At 43.5% G+C, this 23382-nt stretch overlaps 1 protein-coding gene across 1 annotated transcript in view; it reads left to right on the forward strand.

Moving 5' to 3' along the window:
• Positions 1-5724: 5724 nt before the first annotated feature.
• Positions 5725-23382, forward strand: part of ATP9A (ATPase phospholipid transporting 9A (putative)) — a 66074-nt gene continuing 48416 nt past the window's right edge. Inside the window, exons 1-4 of the mRNA XM_030503177.1 lie at positions 5725-5890; positions 18335-18479; positions 18787-18900; positions 22351-22459. Of these exons, the coding sequence (XP_030359037.1) occupies positions 5823-5890; positions 18335-18479; positions 18787-18900; positions 22351-22459 (436 nt within the window). The 5' untranslated portion in view covers positions 5725-5822. The remainder of the gene's footprint in view (positions 5891-18334; positions 18480-18786; positions 18901-22350; positions 22460-23382) is intronic.

The raw sequence follows: 23382 nt of genomic DNA on the forward strand, positions 1-23382 counted from the left end.
ATGATTCTGTGTGTGTGCAGCTGCTAAGCCCTGGGAATGGGCAGCTTTGGCACATTTGCTCTTATTTTGAGGGCCTGAATGTCACAGTCCGAGCCTGTTTTCAGTACTGCCTTGAGAAAGAGTGGTAAGAGTGATGTTTCACCACACCAAACCCGCCGCTTTCCTTGTCATTTGTGGGAGCGAGTCAGTAGCATGGGAAAATAACACAGTGTACGAGGCTGCCTGCTGCACAGCTACTGCAGGACTCCAAGTTTTCAAGCCCTTAGCAACCACATCCCTACTCCTGCCTGCTGTCTTCCTTACAAACGGTGCAGCTGCAAACACAGCTCTGAAACAAAACACAAAACACCATGTGTAAAATGGGCTACGTTTTCAGACAAAGAAGATGCACCCTGGTGTTTGTAAAACATGCACTTACGAAATCAGACAATGACAGGGACAAAGAATAATGTCACAACTTCAATTGCCTGTGGAATCATAAACATTTTGTGCAACCAGTTACATGCCTATAGTCTGAGCCATCTCTTTAGACGTCAGAATTATCTATAATTTGATACTCATATTTCCTTGCTTACAAAGTAAGCAAAACCAAATGTAGTTCCAAAATGTAATTAATCTTCCAGCACACAAAAAGTCAAACAGGATGTTATTATTATGACCTTCTACAGTGTTCATCGGGCAAAAACACTGGAGTCCTATGCATAAACAAACCTCATTTATTTAGTAGCACAACTAAAATGGAAGAAAATTTATAGCATATTGTGCTGAATAGGTAGTAAGTACAATTTGCAAGTGCATTGTCAAAACCACCGTCCATTGTTTCAGTGGGAAATTGGCACTAGCACTTTTGCCTTGGAGGAATATAGGCACACCCCCAAAATCCAGTTTATTTACATGTTCTTTAATCAGTGGAGCTTAGAGACCTGGATGTATTTGAAGATCAGTGAAACACATTGGAAGGCATTGCCTGTAGGTGAGAAGCTGGCGTCACAGGCAGAGAGGAGGAGGCAAAGCCAAAAGGGGACAAGGCGGTGGCAGGGCTCTGTAACACAGAGGTGCAATGGAGAAGTGGGGAAGAAAAGCAGAAAAGAAAAGACAGGCTCATTTCCAAAGCACTGGGAACTACTATGGTAAAGGCTCATGGACATAGAAATGTCTGGTTTGATTTAGGCACACTTTGCCAGCCAGTCATGTCCATAGACTGTGCTTTGCCAGATTGAACTTTGACTTGTCTTTGCAAACTTGAATGGCAGACCACAAGAAACTCACAACTATGCAGTGCATAAAACATAATCCTACTTGCAGAACAAGTGTGCTTGTGCTGCCTGCTCTGGGAAAAGATAGATACTAAATCATTCCAGTCAACAACCTGGTAGTTTTGTACAATCCCTCACATTAAAAATGGGGGTTCAACCTTGGACCTGACAATAAATGATTTCTGGTTTTGAAATGAGATCTATAATGTTCAGTGATGAAAACACTGACAGCATTGATAAACTCTCCCTACAGGACAGCCTCAGAGGAGGCCAAGTGGTCCAGAATTGCTTCTATGACACATCATTGGGGAAGGGGAGTGGGAATGGGGAAGGGAATAAAACTCTGCTTACTATGGTGTTTATTTAATCCTCTGGGCAACAGAAGTCCTGGGAGAAAAAAAACATAGATAATGATTGAAAATTATGGAAAATAAGTCAGCTTTTTTTAATGAGCAGTTGTGCAGTATGAATTGTGGAGCTTGCAGGGCTCCTTTGTGAGCTTCAAGTTCTGTGCTTGCGAAACTTGAGCATCAGAAAACCAAGCCAGTAGCATCAGAAAAAACAAAATAGGTTTTATTTAACTGGATTTAACAAATCTAACTTCTCAGTCTGAGCCTGGAAGCTTGCCTTTGGGCATTCCTTCCCAACAGGCAAATGAAAATCAAAAGCTTGGAACTCAGGAGAGCGCACACCTACTGTGAATGGTGCGATCATGTGTAAAATGTTTATAGCAAAGCTAATGCTATGCAAGAAGTATGTCAAGGAGGGGTTTATCCCATTGGGCTACAGCATAGTCTAGATTTTTCACAGTGATTTTCTAACTAAAAATCAAAAGCATTACAATACAAGGCAGAAAATCAGAGTGCCCCTGAGGGAGGCTTTGAAAGTTTGTTTGAATCCTCAGAAGCTGCAGGCTGCAGTATCACTGTCACTTGTTTTCTGTCACCATTTGCCAAGTTCATTATCCCTGATTATGCAGATAAATGTAAACCTGGCTGTGCATCCCTTTGCTCTTCTTCTACAATTACTGGAATTGAGAGTCACCATATGACAGTCAGCTGCTTCTCCTCCCATGTTCTTGGATGGCAGAGTTGAGCAATGTGTAGAAATGATAAGAAGGAAGTTTAGCTGCTCCATATAAAAGAGGGATGTCATCTATTTCTGTCTGAAACATAAAGATATCAAGGTCCAAAATGTGGTGCTTAAAAGAATGTTGTTTAAAATCCACTGCCACTTCCGTCTCAAAGCAAGTAACAGTGACATTTGACAAGTTTTATTTTAATTACGGACTGAGCCTCAAGGCTGGAGTCTAAGTTTATCATTTCAGCCAGTTACAGCAATAGGCCAGTGGTTTTGTGGCAATGGTGTTACAGTTTTGGTCAAGTGCAACATCCTGTTTAGGTTCTTCAGTTGCTCCTTTCATTAAATTATCATTTGAAGTGAATTCTATCATATTTTTTCTCTCATTAAAAGAATATACCTGCAGTTGAACATGAGAAAAAAATGGAGCAAATATGTTTCATGAGCTGAAATGTTTGTGGGAGGAGAAGGGATTTTTATTTCTACTTCAATTGCCCCCGTGAGTGGATAAGAACAGTGGATTGAGAAGTAAGATCTTAAAACATCATATTACTAAATTGAAATATAGCCTAAATGTCAGTTCTACAAACAGTTTTTATACTAAGACTGCCTTAGTTAGAATGACATTGAAAATACCTGCCTAAACATTGTCAGTGCCGGTGCTTGAAACTGGTGTAACTATTAATTACGTTGCTGAAATGTCCTCATTACAAAATGTAAGGATGAGTCTGCTTCAACTGTAAAGAAAAAAAAGAAATGACAACTGCAGGTTTTGTGCTGCTTGTAACCTATAGCGTAACCTGAGCTAGAATACGGTGAGGGCAGGAAAGAGAGCTACCCAGAAACTCTGCTGTGACTCACTCTTTTTTCACATTTTCACTTTTTAATAGCCTTCATTTTCCACAAGAAAAGTACTATTATTTAGGATTACCTTGAGCTCATTTTAAGATATACACAAACATCCCTTATCCTAAAAAAAACCAGAACAACCAAACAACAAAACAAACAACAAAACCCCCACCCAAACCAGTCAATTTCGTAAATGCTACTTTCTAGTATGTTAAAACAAATGGTGATTTTGAACTTTCACTTAGGCTTACCCACTAATTTCCTGCTTTTGGTCATTTTGATTGTGGTATTTAGTTATGCAGAACCATGAGCAGTTTAGATTGACTGTGCAGGCAGCCCTAGGGAGTAGCTACAACTACTAAGACACTCGTTGCAGGTGATCTAAATACAGCTGTGTGTGTAAGTAGGCATGGTGAATCTTTGCTTAGTGAACGTTTTGAAGCAGGTCATTTGTTAAATGAAGGATTTTGCAGACTGCAAAGGGATGAGAAATAAACTGGCCGTGCACAAGACAGATGTTCAGACTTTGTGGTGACCAGGACTGCAGTGTAAGATGCTGAGAGAGGGATGTGCAGATTTGACTATTTCATATGATCTTTATCTGCACTGGGCATTTCCTCCATCTGTATAGGTGCATCAGTGTAAATCTTGGTGGTTTCAAACAGGAAGAAGCTATGCTGGCACGAATGACAGCCTACAGCAGGTTTGCTGCCCTCGCTGGTGTGGCTACACAGGTGGTAGGAGCAAACTGAGATGGGCAATGCCTATGGCTAAGGCTCTAGAGGGGCAGGTAGAGGCACTTTTACTAAAACAGTACCCTTGTCAGCACCCATGGGCACCTGCTCACAACAGCCCTGGGCACAGTGCAGGCACTGGCTTTGTTTACAGAAAATGTCCAACACAATGTTACGATTCGCCTTGAGGCAAATCCAGCTGAAGAAGCCCCTCGTCCAAGCCCATGTCCTTCTGAGGCTGCAGCACTCTGGCTGGTGCTGCCTGGCTGTTCACAGGCTGCGCTCGGCATCCAGTGCCTAATGGGGTTTGACTGAAATAAACAAATAAAGGACCCCTCCCAGCCAGATGGTTTTTGTAAAACCAGTCCTTCTGTGGGGCTGATTTAGAGCACAGCCGCACAGAGGGGAAAGCGTTCGAGAGGAGCAGTGAATGGGAGGAAGTGATTTGAAAGGGGTGGGGGCTGGATCCCCATCAGCCAGCTGTGACACTGACACAGGGGCATCGCCTCACTTAGTTACACAATCTGAAGTATTTTTTTTCCTTGTTACTGACATTTTTTCTACCACTTGGTGGTTTTCTCCATTGACTTTAACCATGCTTTCATTAGGCTATCAGCAGAGTTTCTGGTGGCTGACTAGATACCATTAACCCTGTTAGACTTTCCTACTTGTGGTTTTCTAGATGCAGTTTAACATTCCACATTTTAAGAAGGATGTGTTATATGAGTATTTGTCTTGACCAATTCTTTTCATGATATCATCACTAGGAAAGTGTGCCTCATTTGTATAGGACCATTGCAGTACCTGTTTCTATTCCTATGAAATACATCTTTGCTGCTGGGAATTTTGTTTTTCATCTTTCAATGAAGAATAAAGTCAATGAAAGGCACATGGGCTGAAGATAAGCTGCCCTCCTTTTCTTAAAGGATTCCTTTGCTTTCTTGTTTCTGGCAAAGAAGAACATGAAGATATGGAGATGGCAGGAGGAAAATGGAGTGCAAGTAGAGGAGCTGGAGTGCAGCAAGATGAATAGACGGAGAAGACAGAACAGGTGCCAGAAACACACTGAGCAGAGTTTAGCTGGGACAGAAATACAATGCAACTGGTGGAACAGACTGTGGTAGCATCTAGGAACCCTGCCTGATACAAAGATTATCAGGCCAAACATGTATCTCAGCTTCTGCAGTCCAGTGCCTTTTTGAACCTAATTTGCATACTTAGTTTTAATGAAGACTTCGTTGCTGTTATTGTAAAGAAAAGCTTGAAGTCATAAACAGAGCAGAAATGCTGTAGCAATTTTCACCTAAATTTGCAGAGGAAATCTGAATTAGGATCCAGAAATGCGCATTGCCAGGAGTGGATGAAGGTCACCATGCAAGAAGGGTGCTGGCAGCAGCACCATAAAGCACAGCCCTATAACGTGGGTGGAAGGATGCTGTAAAGGACATGAACTTGCACCTCTGTGCTGGCTGCAAAAGGTTGAGAACACACGAGATGTGGTGTGGCCTTTCCCCTGAGGTGCAACTCAGGAGGCCACCGTGCGGGCTGAGCCCCAGGCGTGACCCGGGTGGGAAATGGGGACGGGGCACCGAGGGGAAGGGGCAGGCTGGAGCCAGGGGCGGGCGGCGGGTGCGGGATTAAAGGCCGAGCAGGTGCCGAACCCCCCCCCCAGAGTCGTCCTAGGCGATTCACGGCAGGCAGACAGAACCCGGAGATGCGGACCGGGGCCGGGGCCCAGAAGAGAACCGGGCCGGGGGCGGAGCGCGGCCGGGCGGCACCTGCGTGCTGGGACCCGGCGGCGCCGAGCCCGGCCCCCTCGGCGGAGCCGCCAGACGGTGGCGGGCCGGGCCGAGGCGCTGCTGGGAAGCGCATCCCGCCCCGCTCCGCCCTGGCAGCCGCGGCCATGACCGACAACATCCCGCTGCAGCCGGTCCGGCAGAAGAAGCGGATGGACAGCAAGCACCGCAGCGGGTGAGCCGCTCCGCGGGGTGCTGCCCGTGGTCCCGGGGCCTCGCTCCTCCTATGTCCGCCGCCTGTGTTGCGGGGGACGGGCGGTGCGATCCCCGTTCCCTGCTGCCTCGGGGCGACGGCGGGGTCCGAAATCTCGGGGGTCTTTGCGGGATGCGCGGGGCTCAGCGGAGGGCGGGCGGGAGCCACGTTTCCCTGCGCTGCGCGGCCGCGGTCCGAGGCTGGGGAGAGGAGGAGGAGGAGTGCGGGAGACAGGCAGGCGCTGACAGGTTGTTCCTGACGCCATTGCCGTGGCACGCCCGGGCGGAGGGCAGGATCCTGCCGAGCGCTGCCGCCGCTGGGGCTGGGCGGAGCGGGGCCGGCCATCGGGCGCCGGTTGGCAGCCGCTTAGGTGGGGAAGAATCGGCCGCTGTCCTCATCGCCTGCTCCATCGGAGCCCTTCAGACAAAGCGGTGCCTGGGCAGCAGCCAGCGCGGCCGGGCCGGGTAGCAAACGCCGGCGGGAGCGGCTGGGCGGGGGGTCACCGGCGGCCCGGCTCAGCCCTGTCCGCAGTCCGGTCCTGTATGCCCGCTGGTGCTGGAGCGAGCGCTCGGCCTTCGCTGTGGTGGACCAGAAATGGTAGATCTGTAACAAAGGTCTCTGTCTAACTGTATCAGTTAAAGCAATACAGTATCCTTGGTGTGCGGTGTTGCAATATCCCGAGTGTGGGATGTGGTCCTGAAGGAGATGGATGTATGTATTCGTGGTGGTATTCTCGTGCAGGGAGTTAAATAAGGAGGAAAAAAAAAAAAAAAATTCATACTGTTTTGTTAGGCAATTGCACTTCTATCCAGACAGGTTGGTTTGTACACAGCAGGGTGTACAGGGTTACCTGGCTGTCAGTTATTGCAGTGCTTCATTTGTCCCTGGGTAATTTGGTTTTTAAAATGTGATGAGTGATATTAGAAAAATAAATCAAAATACCCAAGGGAATCCTGACTGTTAGAGCAAGACAAAATTGATCCTTGTTTATTATATGCTTGGTTGATAGTTTCTGATTCCACTAACTGAAATTGTTCTACATAGTTTATTCATTATTAGAAATATTTCTAATTAACAACATTGTTTCTAATAATTGATGTAGCAATATCCATGCCAGCTGATACCAAGTTGGGAGGTGTGTGTGGTACAGCAAGTAATTCCCCAACGCCTCTGTCATATGCATCATTGGGCAAGTTCCAGAAGGTGCAGCCACCATGGCATTAAATTTAGTGATGTGATTGAAAGGGATCAGGGAGAGGTGGAAGCCTGAGAAATTTCTCAAAGCTTCTTGAATGATGTCTTTTCCTAAAGTTCTCTAATCTCCACCAAGTACTTGGGTACTCTTGGGTACTACAAGTGGTTAGTAGTGTCTAACAGAAATAGCCCTCCTCTAACCTAAGCTATGCTCATTGGTTGTGGACTCTAGCTGATTAGCAGTCACAGAGATGATGTTTCCAGTGTTAGCAAGAAATGCTGGCAGCATGAAGTTGTGAAGGAAGACTGCTTAGGATTTTTCTCAATAGCGGTCTGAATAACATGGATTTGGGGTTTCTGTTTGGTACTGTAACTTTCTTTGGAGATCTGACTTATATCTGGAACTCCTGTTTTACGGATAAGTAGCCAGCCTGTGGTATGTTAGTAGTTTAATTGAACGATAGTGTGGATGGTAAAGCACTGAAGTCAAACCCAAACCAGGATGATAAACCAAAGAAGAAATTGACCAGGAAGTCAGGCAGGGTCCCTGGTGTCCCATCCAGGACAGAGTCCTGGGAATCCTAAGCCATAAACAAGACCTTATCTCTTCTGTTCATGCTGAGAAAAACCCAAATAGAAGCCTTGCAAGTTATGTTCCTTGATAGACATTAAAACCCAGGGATAAGCAAGCCTTGAAAGGCTTCACCTTAGCATAGCCCTGACTGCAATTTCTGCTGTGGGGATGCGTCCCCCCACCAGTGGGAGCAAGTTCTCAGACAGACATTTTTGGCAATGCGGTCTTCTGGAGTGGCAAACAGATTTCTGTTCATGTACAAAATGACTTCATAGAAATCTTCTTGTATGTTAACAAAAAAGTAAGAAATACCTAATTCTCACATAGGGCAGGTGTCACCCAAGCAAGGCTTTCATTACAGCCTCAGCCTGTATTGTGCTTTGAAGAGAAGCCAGAGAGGAACTCGCACAGTAGCCTTGCAGAGATAAATGATGGTACAGATAGCTGCGATCTGTGTCGAAGAGAAACCATGTGCTTAATAAACCAGCGGGGGATGTGGTTATCTGTTCCTGAGCGTAACTTTAATGTGGATCTTCCTTGCTGCAATCAAAGGCTAAGCTCAGAATTCTGCAGCTGGATGCCTTGAATTCAGCCATATCCTTCCAAATACTTTGCAGCACTCTGAAAACCAGTATGAGATATGTGCCAGTGAGGAGGGAAGGATAGCATTAACGGCAGCAGGACTGTTGGTAGAATAGCACGAGTCTGAACTTCCCAGGGGCCGAGTTCTGCCAGGAAGGGAGCTGGAAGTTCCTGAAGCACCCCAAGTGCTCTGTTTAGTGCATGACACAAGTTTTTCCCTAAATAGCTTATGTCTCAGTCCACAGTCCTGCAAGGCATTTCTTTTGAAACCAGCAAACTGCTGTGCTTATGCTGCCTCTGCCATGTGAAAAGGCCTTGATCCAGAAATGTGGGGGGAAGAATCAGGAATGAGACAGGGAAGGAGGAGCTTTACAGTAACACTTGATACGGCCATTCCATTGTATGCGTGAGTGTACTCTGGGTCTGTTTAAATGGCAAATGCCATTTCAAAGTCAACAGAGAGAGATGGTTGCTCCTGCGTGTGGGTGTGCCTTGGTGCGTGTGGAGCTGGGCCGGTTTCCCACAGATGAGCTGGTTTGCACCATGGCACTTGGCGGATGGGCAGGGATGGGCTGCAGGAATAGCAGTGCTCATCCCCAGGTCTGAAACAGGGATGTTTGGATCATGTGGAGGTGCAGAATAAGGCTACATGGTTGTGCATGTCTCTGGTTTTTAATCAGTGGAAAATTCTTTATATGCTTTTAAAATAATGAAATGTGGAAGGTTGGTTTGTATGTTAAAGGTGTTAGGGACTAACTAGCACAGCCTTTGAGAAACACAGAAACATCACTGGAGAAGACTGCTTGTTGTAGGAGTGATAGAATTGTAGAATGGTTAGGGTTGGAAAGGAGCTTAAGTTCATCTAGTTCCAACCCCCCCGAAATATGTTGATGAACTTCAGCACTAATTTTACAAATACTACCCCCCATTAGACCAACATGACACTTTTTTCCATTAGCTTTGCTTATGAAAGCATTTTTCATTTGCTCTCTCAAATACTTCTCCATCAAACATGCTGCATTTATAAATAAAACCTGCTTCTTTGCAGTTGCTGTTAATCTGGCACCTGACAGTCAATCTGTCACATTACTTTTCTTACATCATCAGTAAGAAATGTGTTTTTGTAAACAAATACAATCCCAAGTGAAATACACAGTAGACTTGTTCTTCACCACCTCCTGTTTATTTAAATCTCTGTGCAGGTTTAAGGACCATGTCACTTAGAGGACTCAAAGCTTCAGATGCAGTTCACATTGAAAGAGATGCTTTTGAGTGGTTGTGACTTTATTTTGGGATTTGTGAGTTGGGCTTTTTTATTATTATTTTTGCCATGTTATGATTTAAAATATGAATAACAGTGCTGTAAAAGCTTCCCCGTATAAGCTGTCATCTTAAGTATTTTTCATATTCTTTCTCTAAGATAGTAATTTTAAAAAGTTCAGGGTATACAGTGACTTACTAGTTTACCGTACTTCAGGGGCTGTTGCAATACTGTTCTTCAGTGCTTCAGTTGCAAAATGGAGGAGAAATGTTCAGGAATGTGTATTCCTCCTAAACTTTTATAGAAAACTGCTTACATTTCTGTAACTTTGTGATTCCCATTCCTGAAAAGTGCATGCTAATTTTGCCAGCATCTCTAAGCAGCAATGTAGACTTTCAGCTGGTTTTTTTTAGACAAGTTTTCTTTCCCTTTCAAGGATGTAGTCTTCTGATTCCTGATGGAAAGAATTTTATTATTGCTAATAACAGCAATAGTTCTCTTCTGCCAGAAACAGCCAACTTCCCTCAGTGACACTGACCTTGCCCTGAGCAGAAAACTTTGGAGTAACGTGATCACCTGAGCAGCCCCTTCACTCCTCATCCAGGTCTTTAAGCTTGATACCCCGAAATAGGGATGGTATCCAAAGAAACAGTAGATCACAGAACTATGCAATGCCTGTAAAATTCTTCGCAGGAGGAAAAAGTGAGCTAACTGGAAAAGCTGATAGCTCCAGTCACAAAAGGACTTTTTATTTAATGAGCACCATACTAATCTGAAAACACATTTGTGTACTTTTTGTATGTGCTCAGTGTTCTTTGCTTCTGGTACCAAGCTGAATGGATTTGCCAGACTTTTTTTTTTTTCCAAGGTTAGGATCCCAGAGGAGAAAGGGAAAAGGAGGCTGTCTGAATGTTCCTTGTTAGGCTCACCACCTATCTTTCTGCCTCTTCTTTACATTTCGCTCTTAGTACAAGTTTTGTTTTGTCCTCCCAGCAGATATCTGGCATCCCAAGTCAGATATTTAGTGGCACAACCCAGGACTTTATATCCTAAGCGTGGCTGTCTCACCTGGTTGTCTCACTTGCAGTGCAAGTCCTTGGCACCTTTGGGAGCTTTTCTTTGGCTCCTGGGAACATGCAGCAGCTATGCAGTGCAGGTGAGCACTGGCCTTTCACTGTGTCACACAGTGTGTTGTGCCAGCGCAACCTGGTGCAGTAATAAAAGCGGCTGTAGAGACCAGTGTTGACTCATGTTGCAACATCAGCACACATAAGGCAAAAAGGCTTTAGGCAGGTAGGTAGGAAGCTGTGCTGTCTGCATGTGCCCCTGGGTAGGTCAATGAAACCTGCCATTAGTCTGAAAACACAATCTGCCATTGCAGCCACTCCTGTTTGTGTAAAGCGTTTTGTAAGGGTCACAGATGTCATAGAGGGGATTTTAAAGCAGAGCTAATGAACTTAGTAATGTATTCTTCCTTAATGAAGTTTAAAACATCATTGAAAAGTTTGGGGAAAAAAAAAAATCACAAAAATTATGGCTATTGAATATCTTTGGGGTGGGTGATAAACATATGAATGAGCACATGGTTCTGTGCTTGAGAAATGTCTGTGTTCTTACCAAAACCTCATTTTCTAACTTATTTCAGCAAGCATGGGCTGGCACTTGAGCAATTAGTATGCAGAGATAACACTGTCACTAGCCCAGGGTTTGGATTGTGGGCTTCTCTTCTGTGCCCTCCCAGCAAAGCACAGGCAGCGTGCTCTGCGGTTTGTCAGACAAGAGGGAAAAACCAGGTCACAGGATAGGTAAGAGTTAAATGCCAGCACTAGGGTTGACTAGGAGCCTTCATAAGGTAAAACTCTTTGGGGATCTTTGAATGTATATCGGATAAAAATCATCATTGCTGAGTTTCAGCCACTGGTGCACAAGTTCCTTGCTAAGCACCACAGGCTCTGGAGAAGGCTCCAGCAGTGACGTAATGGGATTCCTGAGCGCTGATAAACCTCCCCAGTTAAAGTTTTGCAACTGCAACGCGTGACTCTGTTATTGCTGGTTGTAGTATTGTGTTCATTGGTTGACTGTGTTTTTTTTTAATGGATTCCTTTATGTTGCATATAAACCTCATGCTATGTAGGAGAATTCTTAGTAGAAATGCTGAATGTTCTTTACTAAAGCATTGATACTACTGATAATCACCTTCAGAAACTTGCTGGGCAGGAAGTTTCTCTTTTGTTTGCCTAATTAAGTTTTCAGTTTGCTTTCCCTGTATTTCAGGAGGTTGCGAAAACTGTGACTCCAGCCAGGCAGGAATTTCACAGAACTGTTATTTTCACACAGCAGATTCTCCCGTGTCCTTTCTTGCTTATACTTGGAACTGCATTATTTTTAGATTGATTCTCAAACCTTATAGTAACACAGCATTTGTAAATTAAAATTGTTACAGCAACAAGTATCTTTGGGAACACTATGAGAGGTCAGGGCTTTGATTGCAGAACGCGTGCTAAATTTTGGGTAATTTCACTTCTGTGCAATTGCCTTCTACTTCCCTGCCTTTGTCGGTGCTGTCAGTATCTCATTTAGAACCACACAAGTGTAAGCAATTTTGCAGAGCTAGACATTAGCATTCACAGACTAGTGAATTCATAGTAATTTGGAAAAGAAAATACTAAAAGCAATGTAATTGTATGTAAACAGGTGGGCAGAGAACACTCTTCTTAAGGTAAAACATTCTGATTTTGTGGGGTTCATTTGCTGCTTTCTTATACATCCATGAAGAAAAACAATGATAAATCATTGAACTTATTAAAATGCCTGGAAGTCTGGTTTAGAGATTTAGGCATTGGTTGAAGATCTGCCCAGATATTTGGAAAGTTCTTTGGAATGTATTGGTGAATTTTACTTTGTATTAAAAAAATACCTCCCAGCACAAGTAAAAATATATTAAATTATAGTAGTGCCCTCTTCGAGCCTTATCCTATTGTAAATATTATGATATAGGTGTGTAGGTATTTTTGCTGTTGAGTACAATCCCTAGAAGAGGCCCAACCTAAAAAATAAACAAAGGTAACTGGTTTCAGATGTCTGATTACAAGGACTGCCTGACTCTTTCTGTAACTGGGAAGCACATTGTGATGAAATGGGGTGTGTGGACAGCAGGTTTGCTCCCTTGGGCAAAGCCTCTTGTTTAGAGCCGTATCATAGAGGTCATTCTGAATTCACAGTCATTCAGCCATGGACTCAAGGCTAATCTTGTGTGGTTTTCTCTATCATGAAAAAAAGGAAAAAATAATTTTTTTATAGAGCATTTCTAATTTCTGTTGTGATCCAAATATCACTATTTTCCATTAGAAATCATTTGGGATGCAAGTACTGTCTTAGGTCTTCATCTGCAAACACAAAGGAAAACTGTGATTAAAATGTACCAAGCTACTAAAATATGCTTCTGTAGTAGAGTTTACAAATATGAGTGTTTTACACTAACTTTACTGTATGTCTCATGTTGGTAACTGCCTTTCACATCTGGGTATTACACACAAACGTGTGGGGAAGAAAGATCCACCAGTTTTTCTTAACAAAAAAAAAAGTTTTTATTTTTGGCAGAAATCAATAGTTTCAGGGGCAAGTGTTAGTTTTTGGAGTGGGTTACATTTAGGGTACTTATGCTAATTATGGGAATAGTCAAAGATGGAAATCCCTTGCCTTAGAAATGTTACAAATGCAGAATAACAGGCAATGTTTGTATAGAGGTAAGCAGAGATGGCCGTAGTGGTGCTGCAAGTCTGTAGGATGTCAGATGCTTCTTCTATATACTTGAACAGTAAAGCATCTCCAATTATTTTATTCCATTAATTTGCTCTAGGTGTTCATAGGTATCAGTGTTTTGAACTGTTCATGTTACCCACTGTGTTTATTTCTGTCAGGTTTTCCTGCATTCTTCTCTTAAGCAAATGAACAGTTTGCAAGTCAAAGTTGACAACTGCAGGGGCTTTGGTAAAGCTGACCTCTGCGTGGCCAGTGATAAATGCATGTAGGTGAAAGCAGTAGGATAGTTATTGAAATGGAGGGATTTTACAAGTACTCTGGTTTTGGAATGGAGGGTTTGATTTACCTAGAGCTGTTAAAAGACTGTTCAGCAACCTCCTGAAATAAAGGGAAAGCAAACTGAAAACTTGTGATTTCATATTCCTTCAGTACCAATGTGTGGGTGTGATGTAGCGCTCTGCTGTCTTGTCAGCATTTCAGTCTCAAAGCTTCTTTGAGCAAGGAAACCTTCTCTCCTGTGTTTGGGTGGCATCTCTGCTCTTGTGGTTTAGGTTGGTTTTGAGTACAGGCTAGAGAAAATCCACTTTTTCAGGGTTTATCTGTCACTCTTCACGAAATATGATAATGTTGAAGTAATTTGATTATGCAAAAATCCCTTTATATCTAGTTTTAAAAGCTTATGAGAAATTATCTTACAAGTCAGCCTTGTGAAGTTAATGTCTGTGTCAGCTCATGGAGCACTGAATCACATGGTGACACCTTTACTTCTGGAAGCAAAGTTGATTATTTCTATTCCTCTCCTGTACAGAAGGAACTGACTTAACTGAAAACTCTTCTTTCTGTTTATTTGCATCCAGTGGGGCATGAAACATAAAAAAGGTATCTTTGTAGGAAACCACCTTCTGTGTAGGGAGTTGTAAACTCTGTTTAACATGCTGCATGTATCTTCAGGCAAGACAGTGACTTCAACGGCCAAATGCTTTGTGTACTTCCTTAAATAGTTACTGCTTTTAGTTAGCTATGTATTTAATGGAACTTTTGCAGCAGAATGCTGTGATTGAAGAACAGAGCTTAACAGTGGTTTCTGGAAAGATGCTTGTAAGAGCTCTGAAGCTTTTGGTTATCAATCCGGCTGACACTGCATTTCCCAAATGTCAATGAAATTCAATAGGTGTGTTTTTAGAGGACCAAGGGGGATTGGGAAGAGATTGGCTTTCAGTAAAAAGCAGTGACAACAGAAAAATAACCCTTTTGGGGTTTGGAAGGATACAATGCTGCAGTCTTGAGTAGAGAGGCTTTTTCAAGGTATAAGAGGGATTGCTGATAAGTCCTTGCATCTCCTGCAAAGTAACCAATGCTCTGTTTGATCCATAGAATCATAGAATAGTTAGGGTTGGAAAGGAGCTTAAGATCATCTAGTTCCAATCCCCCTGCCGTGTGCAAGGACACGTCGCACTAAACCGTGTCGCTCAAGGCTCTGTCCAACCTGGCCTTGAACAGATGGAGCATCCACAACTTCCTTGGGCAACCCATTCCAGTGCCTCACCACACTCACTGTAAAGAACTTCTTCCTCATATCTAATCTAAACTTCCCCTGTTTAAGTTGGAAGCCATTACCTCTTGTCCTACCACCACAGTCCCTAATGAAGAGTCCCTCCTCAGCATCCTTATAGGCCCCCTTCAGATACTGGAAGGCTGCTATGAGGTCTCCACACAGCTTCTCTTCTCCAGACTGAACAGCTTTCTCAGCCTGCACACGGGAGGTGCTCCAGCCCCTGATCATCCTCGTGGCCCTCCTCTGGACTTGCTCCAACAGCTCCATGTCCTTCTTATGTTGAGGACACCAGAACTGTACACAATACTCCAAGTGAGGTCTCATGAGAGCAGAGTAGAGGGGCAGGATCACCTCCTTCGACCTGCTGGTCATGCTGCTTTTGATGCAGCCCAGGATATGGTTGGCTTTCTGGGCTGCGAGCGCACACTGAAGCCAGCTCATGTTAAGTTTCCCATCAACCAACACCCCCAAGTCCTTCTCCGCAGGGCTGCTCTGAATCTCTTCTCCGCCCAACCTGTAGCTGTGCCTGGAATTGCCCCACCCAGGTGTAGGACCTTGCACTTGGCTTGGTTAAACTTCATAAGGTTGGCATCGGCCCACCTCATGAGCATGTCCAGGTCCCTCTGAATGGCATCCCTTCCCTCCAGTATATCAACCGAACCACACAGCTTGGTGTCGTCGGCAAACTTGCTGAGGGTGCACTCAATCCCACTGCCCATGTCACCGACAAAGATCTTGAACAAGACAGGTCCCAACACCGATCCCTGAGGGACACCACTCGTTACTGTTTTCCAACTGGATATTGAGTTGTTGACCACAACTCTTTGCACGCGGCCATCAAGCCAGTTCTTTATCCACTGAGTGGCCCATCTATCAAATTGATGTCTCTCCAATTTAGAGACAAGGATGTCGTGCGGGACAGTGTCAAATGCTTTGCACAAGTCCAGGTAGATGACGTCAACTGCTCTGCCCCTGTCCATCAGTTCCGTAGCCTCATCATAGAAGGCCACCAAATTGGTCAGGCAGGATTTCCCCTTAGTGAAGTCATGTTGGCTGTCACCAACCACCTTGCTGTTTTTCATGTGCCTTAACATGCTTTCCAGGAGAATCTGCTCCAAGATTTTGCCAGGCACAGAGGTGAGACTGACCAGTCTGTAGTTCCCTGGGTCTTCCATTTTCCTCTTCTTGAAAATGGGGGTTATATTACCTTTCTTCCAGTCATCAGGAACTTCACCTGACTGCCATGATTTTTCAAATATGATGGACAGTGTCTTAGCAACTTCAGTCGCCAGCTCCTTCGGGACCCGCTGATGGATTTCATCAGGTCCCATGGACTTATGCACATTCAGGTTCTTAAGATGGTCTTGGACCTGATCCTCTCCTACAGTGGGCCTAAGGTCTTCATTCTCACAGTCCCTGCATCTGCCTTCCAAGACTTGGGCATGCGTTCTGATTCATTGCCTCATGTCAGTATTTGTTACATTGAGCAGTACACAGTTTTGTTCACTAAATTTTGTGTGAGGGCTGAGTTTTTGCTGGCTGTAGCAGTCAGGTTGAAGGCCTCATGAAGTGCCCTGAGCTGGTGGCAGGCAACCTGTGGAAAGAAAGTCTGGTTCTCAGGTGTTACCATAACTTAACAAATTGCACATTAATTCTTTACATTCTTCTAAAGAATGTTTCCTGTCACCTCATCCTCGCATCTTTTGGTTGAGAAAAGCAACCTCTAGTGTGAAGTTTGTAGGCCATACAGTGGTTCCCAAAACAGGGGATACAGTTTTGTCAAGTATGACACCCAACTGTGTGCTAGGGGGGATTTTTAACTTGGATAATTTCAAATACAGGCACCACGTGCTATTGGTGGGATTTATTTGTTGACTCTGGTTGTCTCCTTGACCAGGGAGAGGTGCAGGCACTGACTGTGCCGGGGGTACAGAAGGGACCTTTGGTAAGGTGGTGTGTGCTGGTGATTTGAACAGGTGCTCACAGCTAGCTTAGCTCACATCTCGTATCCTCGATACTAAATATCTCCCCAGAAAGAAAATCCTTTAGTGACCATATCAGTTTTAGTGAACTTGGTTTGGCTTTCCTGAATGCCCATGTAACTTTTAGCAAAGGCCAGAAATGATGTTAAATAAATGGCTTTAATATAAGCCTGAGTTGAAAAAGTAGATAATCAGTATATCAATGTGTTCCTATTTTATTTTGAAGGTTTTTTTTTTTGGAGACTGGCATTACAAGATATAAAAGGTAATTGTTGAACTGGATAATTGTGTCATGACAATATTTAAGAGCAGGAACAAAGATACTGCTGACAAAATAGACAAAAACGCAGGAGAAAAATGAGAGCAGAGGTTATACTGGACTAGTCTGGTTGAAAATAGGATGAACTTAAATTCCTGCATCTGTTTCTCTGGCAGTTTGGGTTTGTGGCGCTGGGTCCAGGCTTTGGTCGGGGCTGCCTGAACTCTGTGGTGGTGCTGCAGCAGGACAGTCATCTGAAGAGCTGAAAATATAAATTACTACAGCTAAACTAACAAACTGAGACTGTGTGGCTGGATCTGCATGTCCTCAGTCAATGGGAATGTGTGTTATTCATTAGTAGCTAACACAAAATTTGCCATTAACATAAACAGAGCTAATGACTTTAATACCATGTAACAATAAAATCTGTAATCATTTTGCATCCATTTTCAGATTCCTTGTAAGGTTTAATTTTTAGAGGATTATAGATTATTATTCCTTGGCAAGACTGTTTTAAAGTGCAAAAATTCAAATATGCAAATATTAAATCCTTCTGTTAGAAAGGTGTAAATTTCTGTAAAGTAGGGGTTGCAGGGAAGGAGAGGAGCATCTCTGTCTGTCTCCACCTCATCTTTTCTTTAAGACATGAGATCGGTTTACATATATACATGCCTGTTTAAGTTCAGTTCGTAAATGGGAAAGCCCTGTTTTGTTTGAGGAAGTTTCCATACACCAACAAGGAAACAGAAGAAATAGAAAGCACCTGCTACTATGTTTTTTTTTTTTTTTTTTTTTTTTATGGGAGCTATCTGGCGTAAAACCTGCAATCCAGGATGAGTGTAAATGGACCTTTCTGCCTGTACCCTACACCTCCTTGCTTCCTGGAGCTCTTTAATTCACAGGAGGTAGAAGCTCTCCCAGCAGTCAGCACTGACAGTGTAGTGATGAGCTTGGTCCGTGCTTCTCCATGCGTCGGTTTCTTGAAAGCAAAGATGTTGTAGTAACAGCTCCAATCCCTTATGAGACATTTGCTCATAGCTCAGTGGGCTGCAAGGTCTGCAGTAGCTGTAGCAGACAAGTGTCTGTATTTGGGAGAAAGTCAAGCTCTGGGTTTTAAGATGCTCACTCACCAGAGGTGAGTGACAGACAAAGAAGTGATGCTCAGCTGTTCTGCCTGGCTGGTGGAGAGGGTCTGAGGTGTGTGTTTCAAAGAAATATGTTAAAAAATTTACTCATTAATTAATGTTCCTTCTATAGGTGTTGTCAGTGCTTAAGATGCTGTGGAAGGAGAGACCCGAGGCCTCGTACTGTTTGGCTTGGCCATCCAGAGAAGAGAGACCAGAGGTACCCTCGCAATGTTATCAACAATCAGAAGTACAACTTTTTTACATTTCTCCCTGGGGTAAGTGTGAGAGAAGTTGCTTTTCCTCATCCCACCCCAATGCTTTCCCTAATTTCAGTGGTTTTACAGTAGACCACTTCTCCAGGTGCAGAACCTGGAGCTGTTTTGGGTTGTGTTTGGTGGGCCTCCTGAAAAGGCTGCCTTAGGGCAGCAGCAAACCAGACGTGGATATGTCCTGGACTACTTTAAGACTGCCCTAAGTTATTTAGACACTAGAGTAGCATGCAGAAATGTTTCTGATTGTTAGTTTAACTTCCATAACTTCTGAGCTCCATTAATCTCTTCCCCTTTCTTTTTTCTTTTTTAGGTGTTGTTCAACCAATTCAAATACTTCTTCAACCTTTATTTCTTGCTTTTGGCCTGCTCTCAATTTGTTGTTGAAATGAGGCTTGGTGCACTTTACACATACTGGGTTCCTCTGGTAGGTCATTTATGGCTTATTTACTCAAGAAAGTTTCAGTCTTTGACAGAATTTCCAGTGCTGCCCTTTCTGTAGGGTGTAAGTTTGCCCCTTAAATCATTTTGTTAGCTTACTTCTTCAGGCTTACACATTATATGCTGTAGTGTAGATGCCACTACAATGGCATCTTAATGTGGACTTAAGTGGACTTAAGCATTATTTTGTAGAGCTTTGACAGGGATGTGGACTCTGCCCCCAACTTGTTCATTTGTGGGGTGTTAACAGGCACAGAGCTCTCACCACTGGGCGCGGTCACTGCAAGGGCAGCAGGGCTTCGTGAATAACATGAGAAAACAAGTGGAGACTGGAGCAAATATCTTTCCCTGGTAATGTGTGTATTGTTTACAGCTGCATCTGAACTCAGGATGTGCTTATGGAGGGCCTGCGTGGGGCATTGCGCCATCCTAGGGTGATCCATGCTTGTGGGAGCCTGGACCAGCCTGGCGACAGCAGCAGAGGACCGAAGGGCACCTTTCAAAAGTGACCTTAATGAGTGGCCATATGTGCAATGATGGCAAATTATGCTCCCCTGCCAAACAGTTTGACCTGCGGCCTTCGGATAGGTCAACAGGCTGCTTCATAGTTTAACTACATTGTAAAAAACGAATGAAAAAACTGAGAAGCCCACCACCACAAACCTCCCACATATAAAAATAAAATATATGGAGACGTTTTTACACTGGCTCAAGGTGCAGATACTCCTTCCTTCCTGGAAACGACTTGCCCTTTTCTTTAGATAGCCATGTGTTTCACCTGTAATCAAAGGAAATAGATAATCGCTTTTGAAGCAGAAACTCCAGTGCAGAAAGAGGAATAGTTGCATAGAATGGGCTTTTTAAATCTGTAAAATGCACTGCATGAGCCAGTTAAACTGCTTAAATGCTTAAATATATGTACTTATATATTTTTTTTCTTTTATCACAGTAAACTATTATTTCTTTTTCTTGTGAAAAGCTGCTCTGCTGCACTTCAGCTCATAGTATTGTAGAATAATTTTGGTTCAGAGGGACCTCTGTTCCAGCTGTCTGCTCAAAGGAGGGCTGTCTTTAAACTTAGGTTGGTTTAACTCATCTGAGTTTTGAAAATCTCCAAGGACAGACATCCTTTTTACTTTAAAGAAATTACGTAAACCCAACTGCAATCTGATTCAAATAAAAAGCACAGTGGTCTTCCAAGACACTATTTAAGCACTGATTTGGGAAATGGTGGTGGTAAAAATTTGTGGCTCTATTGAGGGAGCTCAGGAGTGGCAAAGGAAACTTTTTTTCCTGCCTTTTATACTTTCAGAACAGTGAAATCCTGGTAAAAGCCAGAAAGAAGCTTTAGGATGTTGCAGCTAAAATTCTGTTTGTGTTAAAGGCTGGATGTCACTGAATTCTCCCTCAAGTGTGTGCTGCGCTGCTGTTGCTGTATGAATCTAGCACTAGTTTCATAAGATCCTGTCCTGTAAATAAAATAAAGTATGCATGCACACAGAGGATCTCTCTGGATTTTGTATAGGCAGTTGAGACTTGTCTTTGCCAGGTGAGCAATTAGAATTTGGCGTATGAGCTGCCAGAAAGCAGGATAAGAAAGGTCTTTGTTCATTACTGGCTGCTTATGTGAGTGTTGGGGATGGAATGATACATGAGATGACACAGTGAGTCAGCACATGTGGGAATATTTTGGGGCGATTATTTGAAGACTCTTCAAACAGCTGAAACATGAGTTGAAAATAACTGATGCTTTTGGTTTTTATTTTGGAAAGCAGATAGGAATTTCTAGCTAAATGCACAAATGCCACTTGTAAATAGAAATGTCCATTCTTTTATTGATCTGTTGATTGTGGGTAAGAGATCTTCCATGGTGGTGCAAAACATGTGGTTGTGGTCCTGAATGCTGGGGGGTGAAATGCTTCTCTGAAAATATTGCATTAATAGCTTCTTACTTTCAGTGTTTGTAAATACAGGATTGAATACAGGCATTTTTAAAGAAAGTGATTGCCCGTTCTTGGGTTTCTTCATGTGTCTTCATTTTTAAATACTGCAGAAACCTACTACATTGCATTTAAATACTGATATTAATTAATCTAGATCAGACGTGTGTACTAGAATTAGGGACTCTTTGTGTTTATTATAGGGTTGTGAGATCCGGCAGGTGAAGTGTACCTTAGTATTTTAATAATTAAGGAAACTGCTCTCCTTCTGTCTTAGTAGTTCTTAGGTCATTTGTCAGCATTTTTCTTTGTTTAAAAATATGTGAGCATTTGAATTGTTATTTAGTGTTAGCAGTGCTCCACAGCAAGGCTTTTCCAACGTGATTGTGAAGTTCAGGTTCACAAGTTCTTTGTGCCCAGCTTAACAGCTCATACACACAGTTTTTGGAGGCGTGTGCATAGCTGTTCTTTCTAAAAATGAAGTTACTTAAAGTTGGAAACTACAACCCACTGGCAAAATCTCCTGTTTGGATAGGTGTGTATTTACAGATATTTTCATGTGGTTTTCATGTAACCCCCAGTTTCTAACATCACCCTGCGCCTTCTTAAAATAAAGAAGTTTCTTATTAGCAATCAGTACATGGTTGCAATTTTAGAGCATAAAGGTTGTAAAAAGTTCATCTTTCTTCTGTAATGAATGAAGAGTGTTTTAACGGTTCAGTGAGCCTGAGCCGAATGGTGCCTAATGAAAAAAATGACTTCACAGTAGTAGCCCCATGAAGAATTTTGCATTCAGTTATTTTTTTATACGTAGTGGAGGATGTGATGTGTGTATTTTCCTCATGACAAGAGGAAATGAAATGACTTCTCACATCCACAGAAAAGTAGGACTGAAACCCTAATTAGGCAAATGTGTAATTACACTATGAGTAGTTCGCATTAATATATTTAGGGTGCTTATTTGTGTAGGTTGAGTGTATGTATACATACACATGAATACACATGCATTATATCTGTATGTATAAAAAAGGGTTCATATAGATGCCTATATAAAGAAATCTCACAGGTTAGGTGAGCTAACTTTGATGGCTCTGTAGTGGAGAGAATACTGAGATTTGCGGGATGCTTTGTTTCACTGGACTTTTGTGTAACCCCTCTCAGTCTTGGTTGCTCACCAGTGAAGTGAGATGAGTGTTATTTACACTCGTCAGATAAACTTTACAAAGATTTTCTTGGGGAGGTACTGGCAGAGCATCGTGGTAATGCTGTGAAACAACCACAGGGTTTTTTAAGCAACAAGTCTGTTGTCATTTTGCTATTGGAAGTTCCACTCAGCAGCACATAATATCACTGTAATGATTTAGTGAGAGAAGATAGAATAAGGCAATGCAGATTGTTGGCATTGGTACTGATAAATACTGCTCTTATTAGAGGCAGATGTGATTTTTTGCCTGACCTTTTCATCCATTCTGTTCCCCCCTCCATGCTCCTTTTAGGGATTTGTGCTTGCTGTTACCGTCATCCGAGAGGCCGCGGAGGAGATCAGATGTTACATGCGCGACAAGGAAGTGAACTCGCAGATCTACAGCAAGCTCACAGCGAGAGGTCGGCTTGGCGGCTCCAGCGTGCCTGCTGCATCCCGGCGCGGCCGCAGCGGCACCGGGGGTTGCAACTCAATCAAATGCTGCTGACAGTTGGGGAAGCAGAGTTCAAGGAATGGGGAGGGGGTTATGGGCTCGCAGGCACGTGGCTTTGTGGCCACGCTGCTGCTCCTGCATCCTCGGGGGGCCGGGTGGCTTCTCATAGATGGCTCCTTGCCAGGCTGTGGTGGATGCTGGGCTTTGCTGAGGGTTTCCTAGGGAGATGCACAGCTAATGTGAGGCGGCTGTGTGTTAATTGCTTCAAATAATTGCAGAGCATCATCTTGGCAGCTTCGAGGCATGGGGAGAGGGCTGCCAGTGCATCTACGTGTGCAGGAGCCTGCTCGGTGGACTGGGAGGTCACTGCAGCCAGCACCAGGCACGGGTGAACTTCCAAGCTGCTGTTGGGATAGTTTTAAACCCTGCTTGTTCCTAACTCCAGTGTAGGCCAAAACATCATCACAGTTATTGTCCCTTTTTGGTGGATTGGAGTCACCAAAGAAAATGAAACTGGATCTGAATTGCTCTAGGTTGTGGAGGTGGATGTTTCCAGAAGGGAAATGTGTTTTCCTTCCTGCAAAGCTGTGACGCGAGAGAAGCGTTCTGTAATGTTGTATAGATGAAGGGAGGGAGAGGCAAACAGAGCAATCGGCATAGTAGGAAGAAAACAAGAATGGAGCTAAAGTAGATATGATATGATGTTTGGGTTCTGTTTGTTTGCTTCTGGTTTTGGTAACAGTGTATCTGTCTGTGTGTGTTTTTTCTTGCTCGCCCTGTCATTAAGAGAGACAGATGCAAGCTACCAATTCATATTCTTTAATGGAAACAACAAATGTGCGCTTAAAAAGGGGAGGAGGATCCACACGGGCAGATAATTTGCAAAAGTAG

The sequence above is a fragment of the Strigops habroptila genome, chromosome 13 (assembly GCF_004027225.2).
Source record: "Strigops habroptila isolate Jane chromosome 13, bStrHab1.2.pri, whole genome shotgun sequence".
NCBI lineage: Eukaryota > Metazoa > Chordata > Aves > Psittaciformes > Psittacidae > Strigops > Strigops habroptila.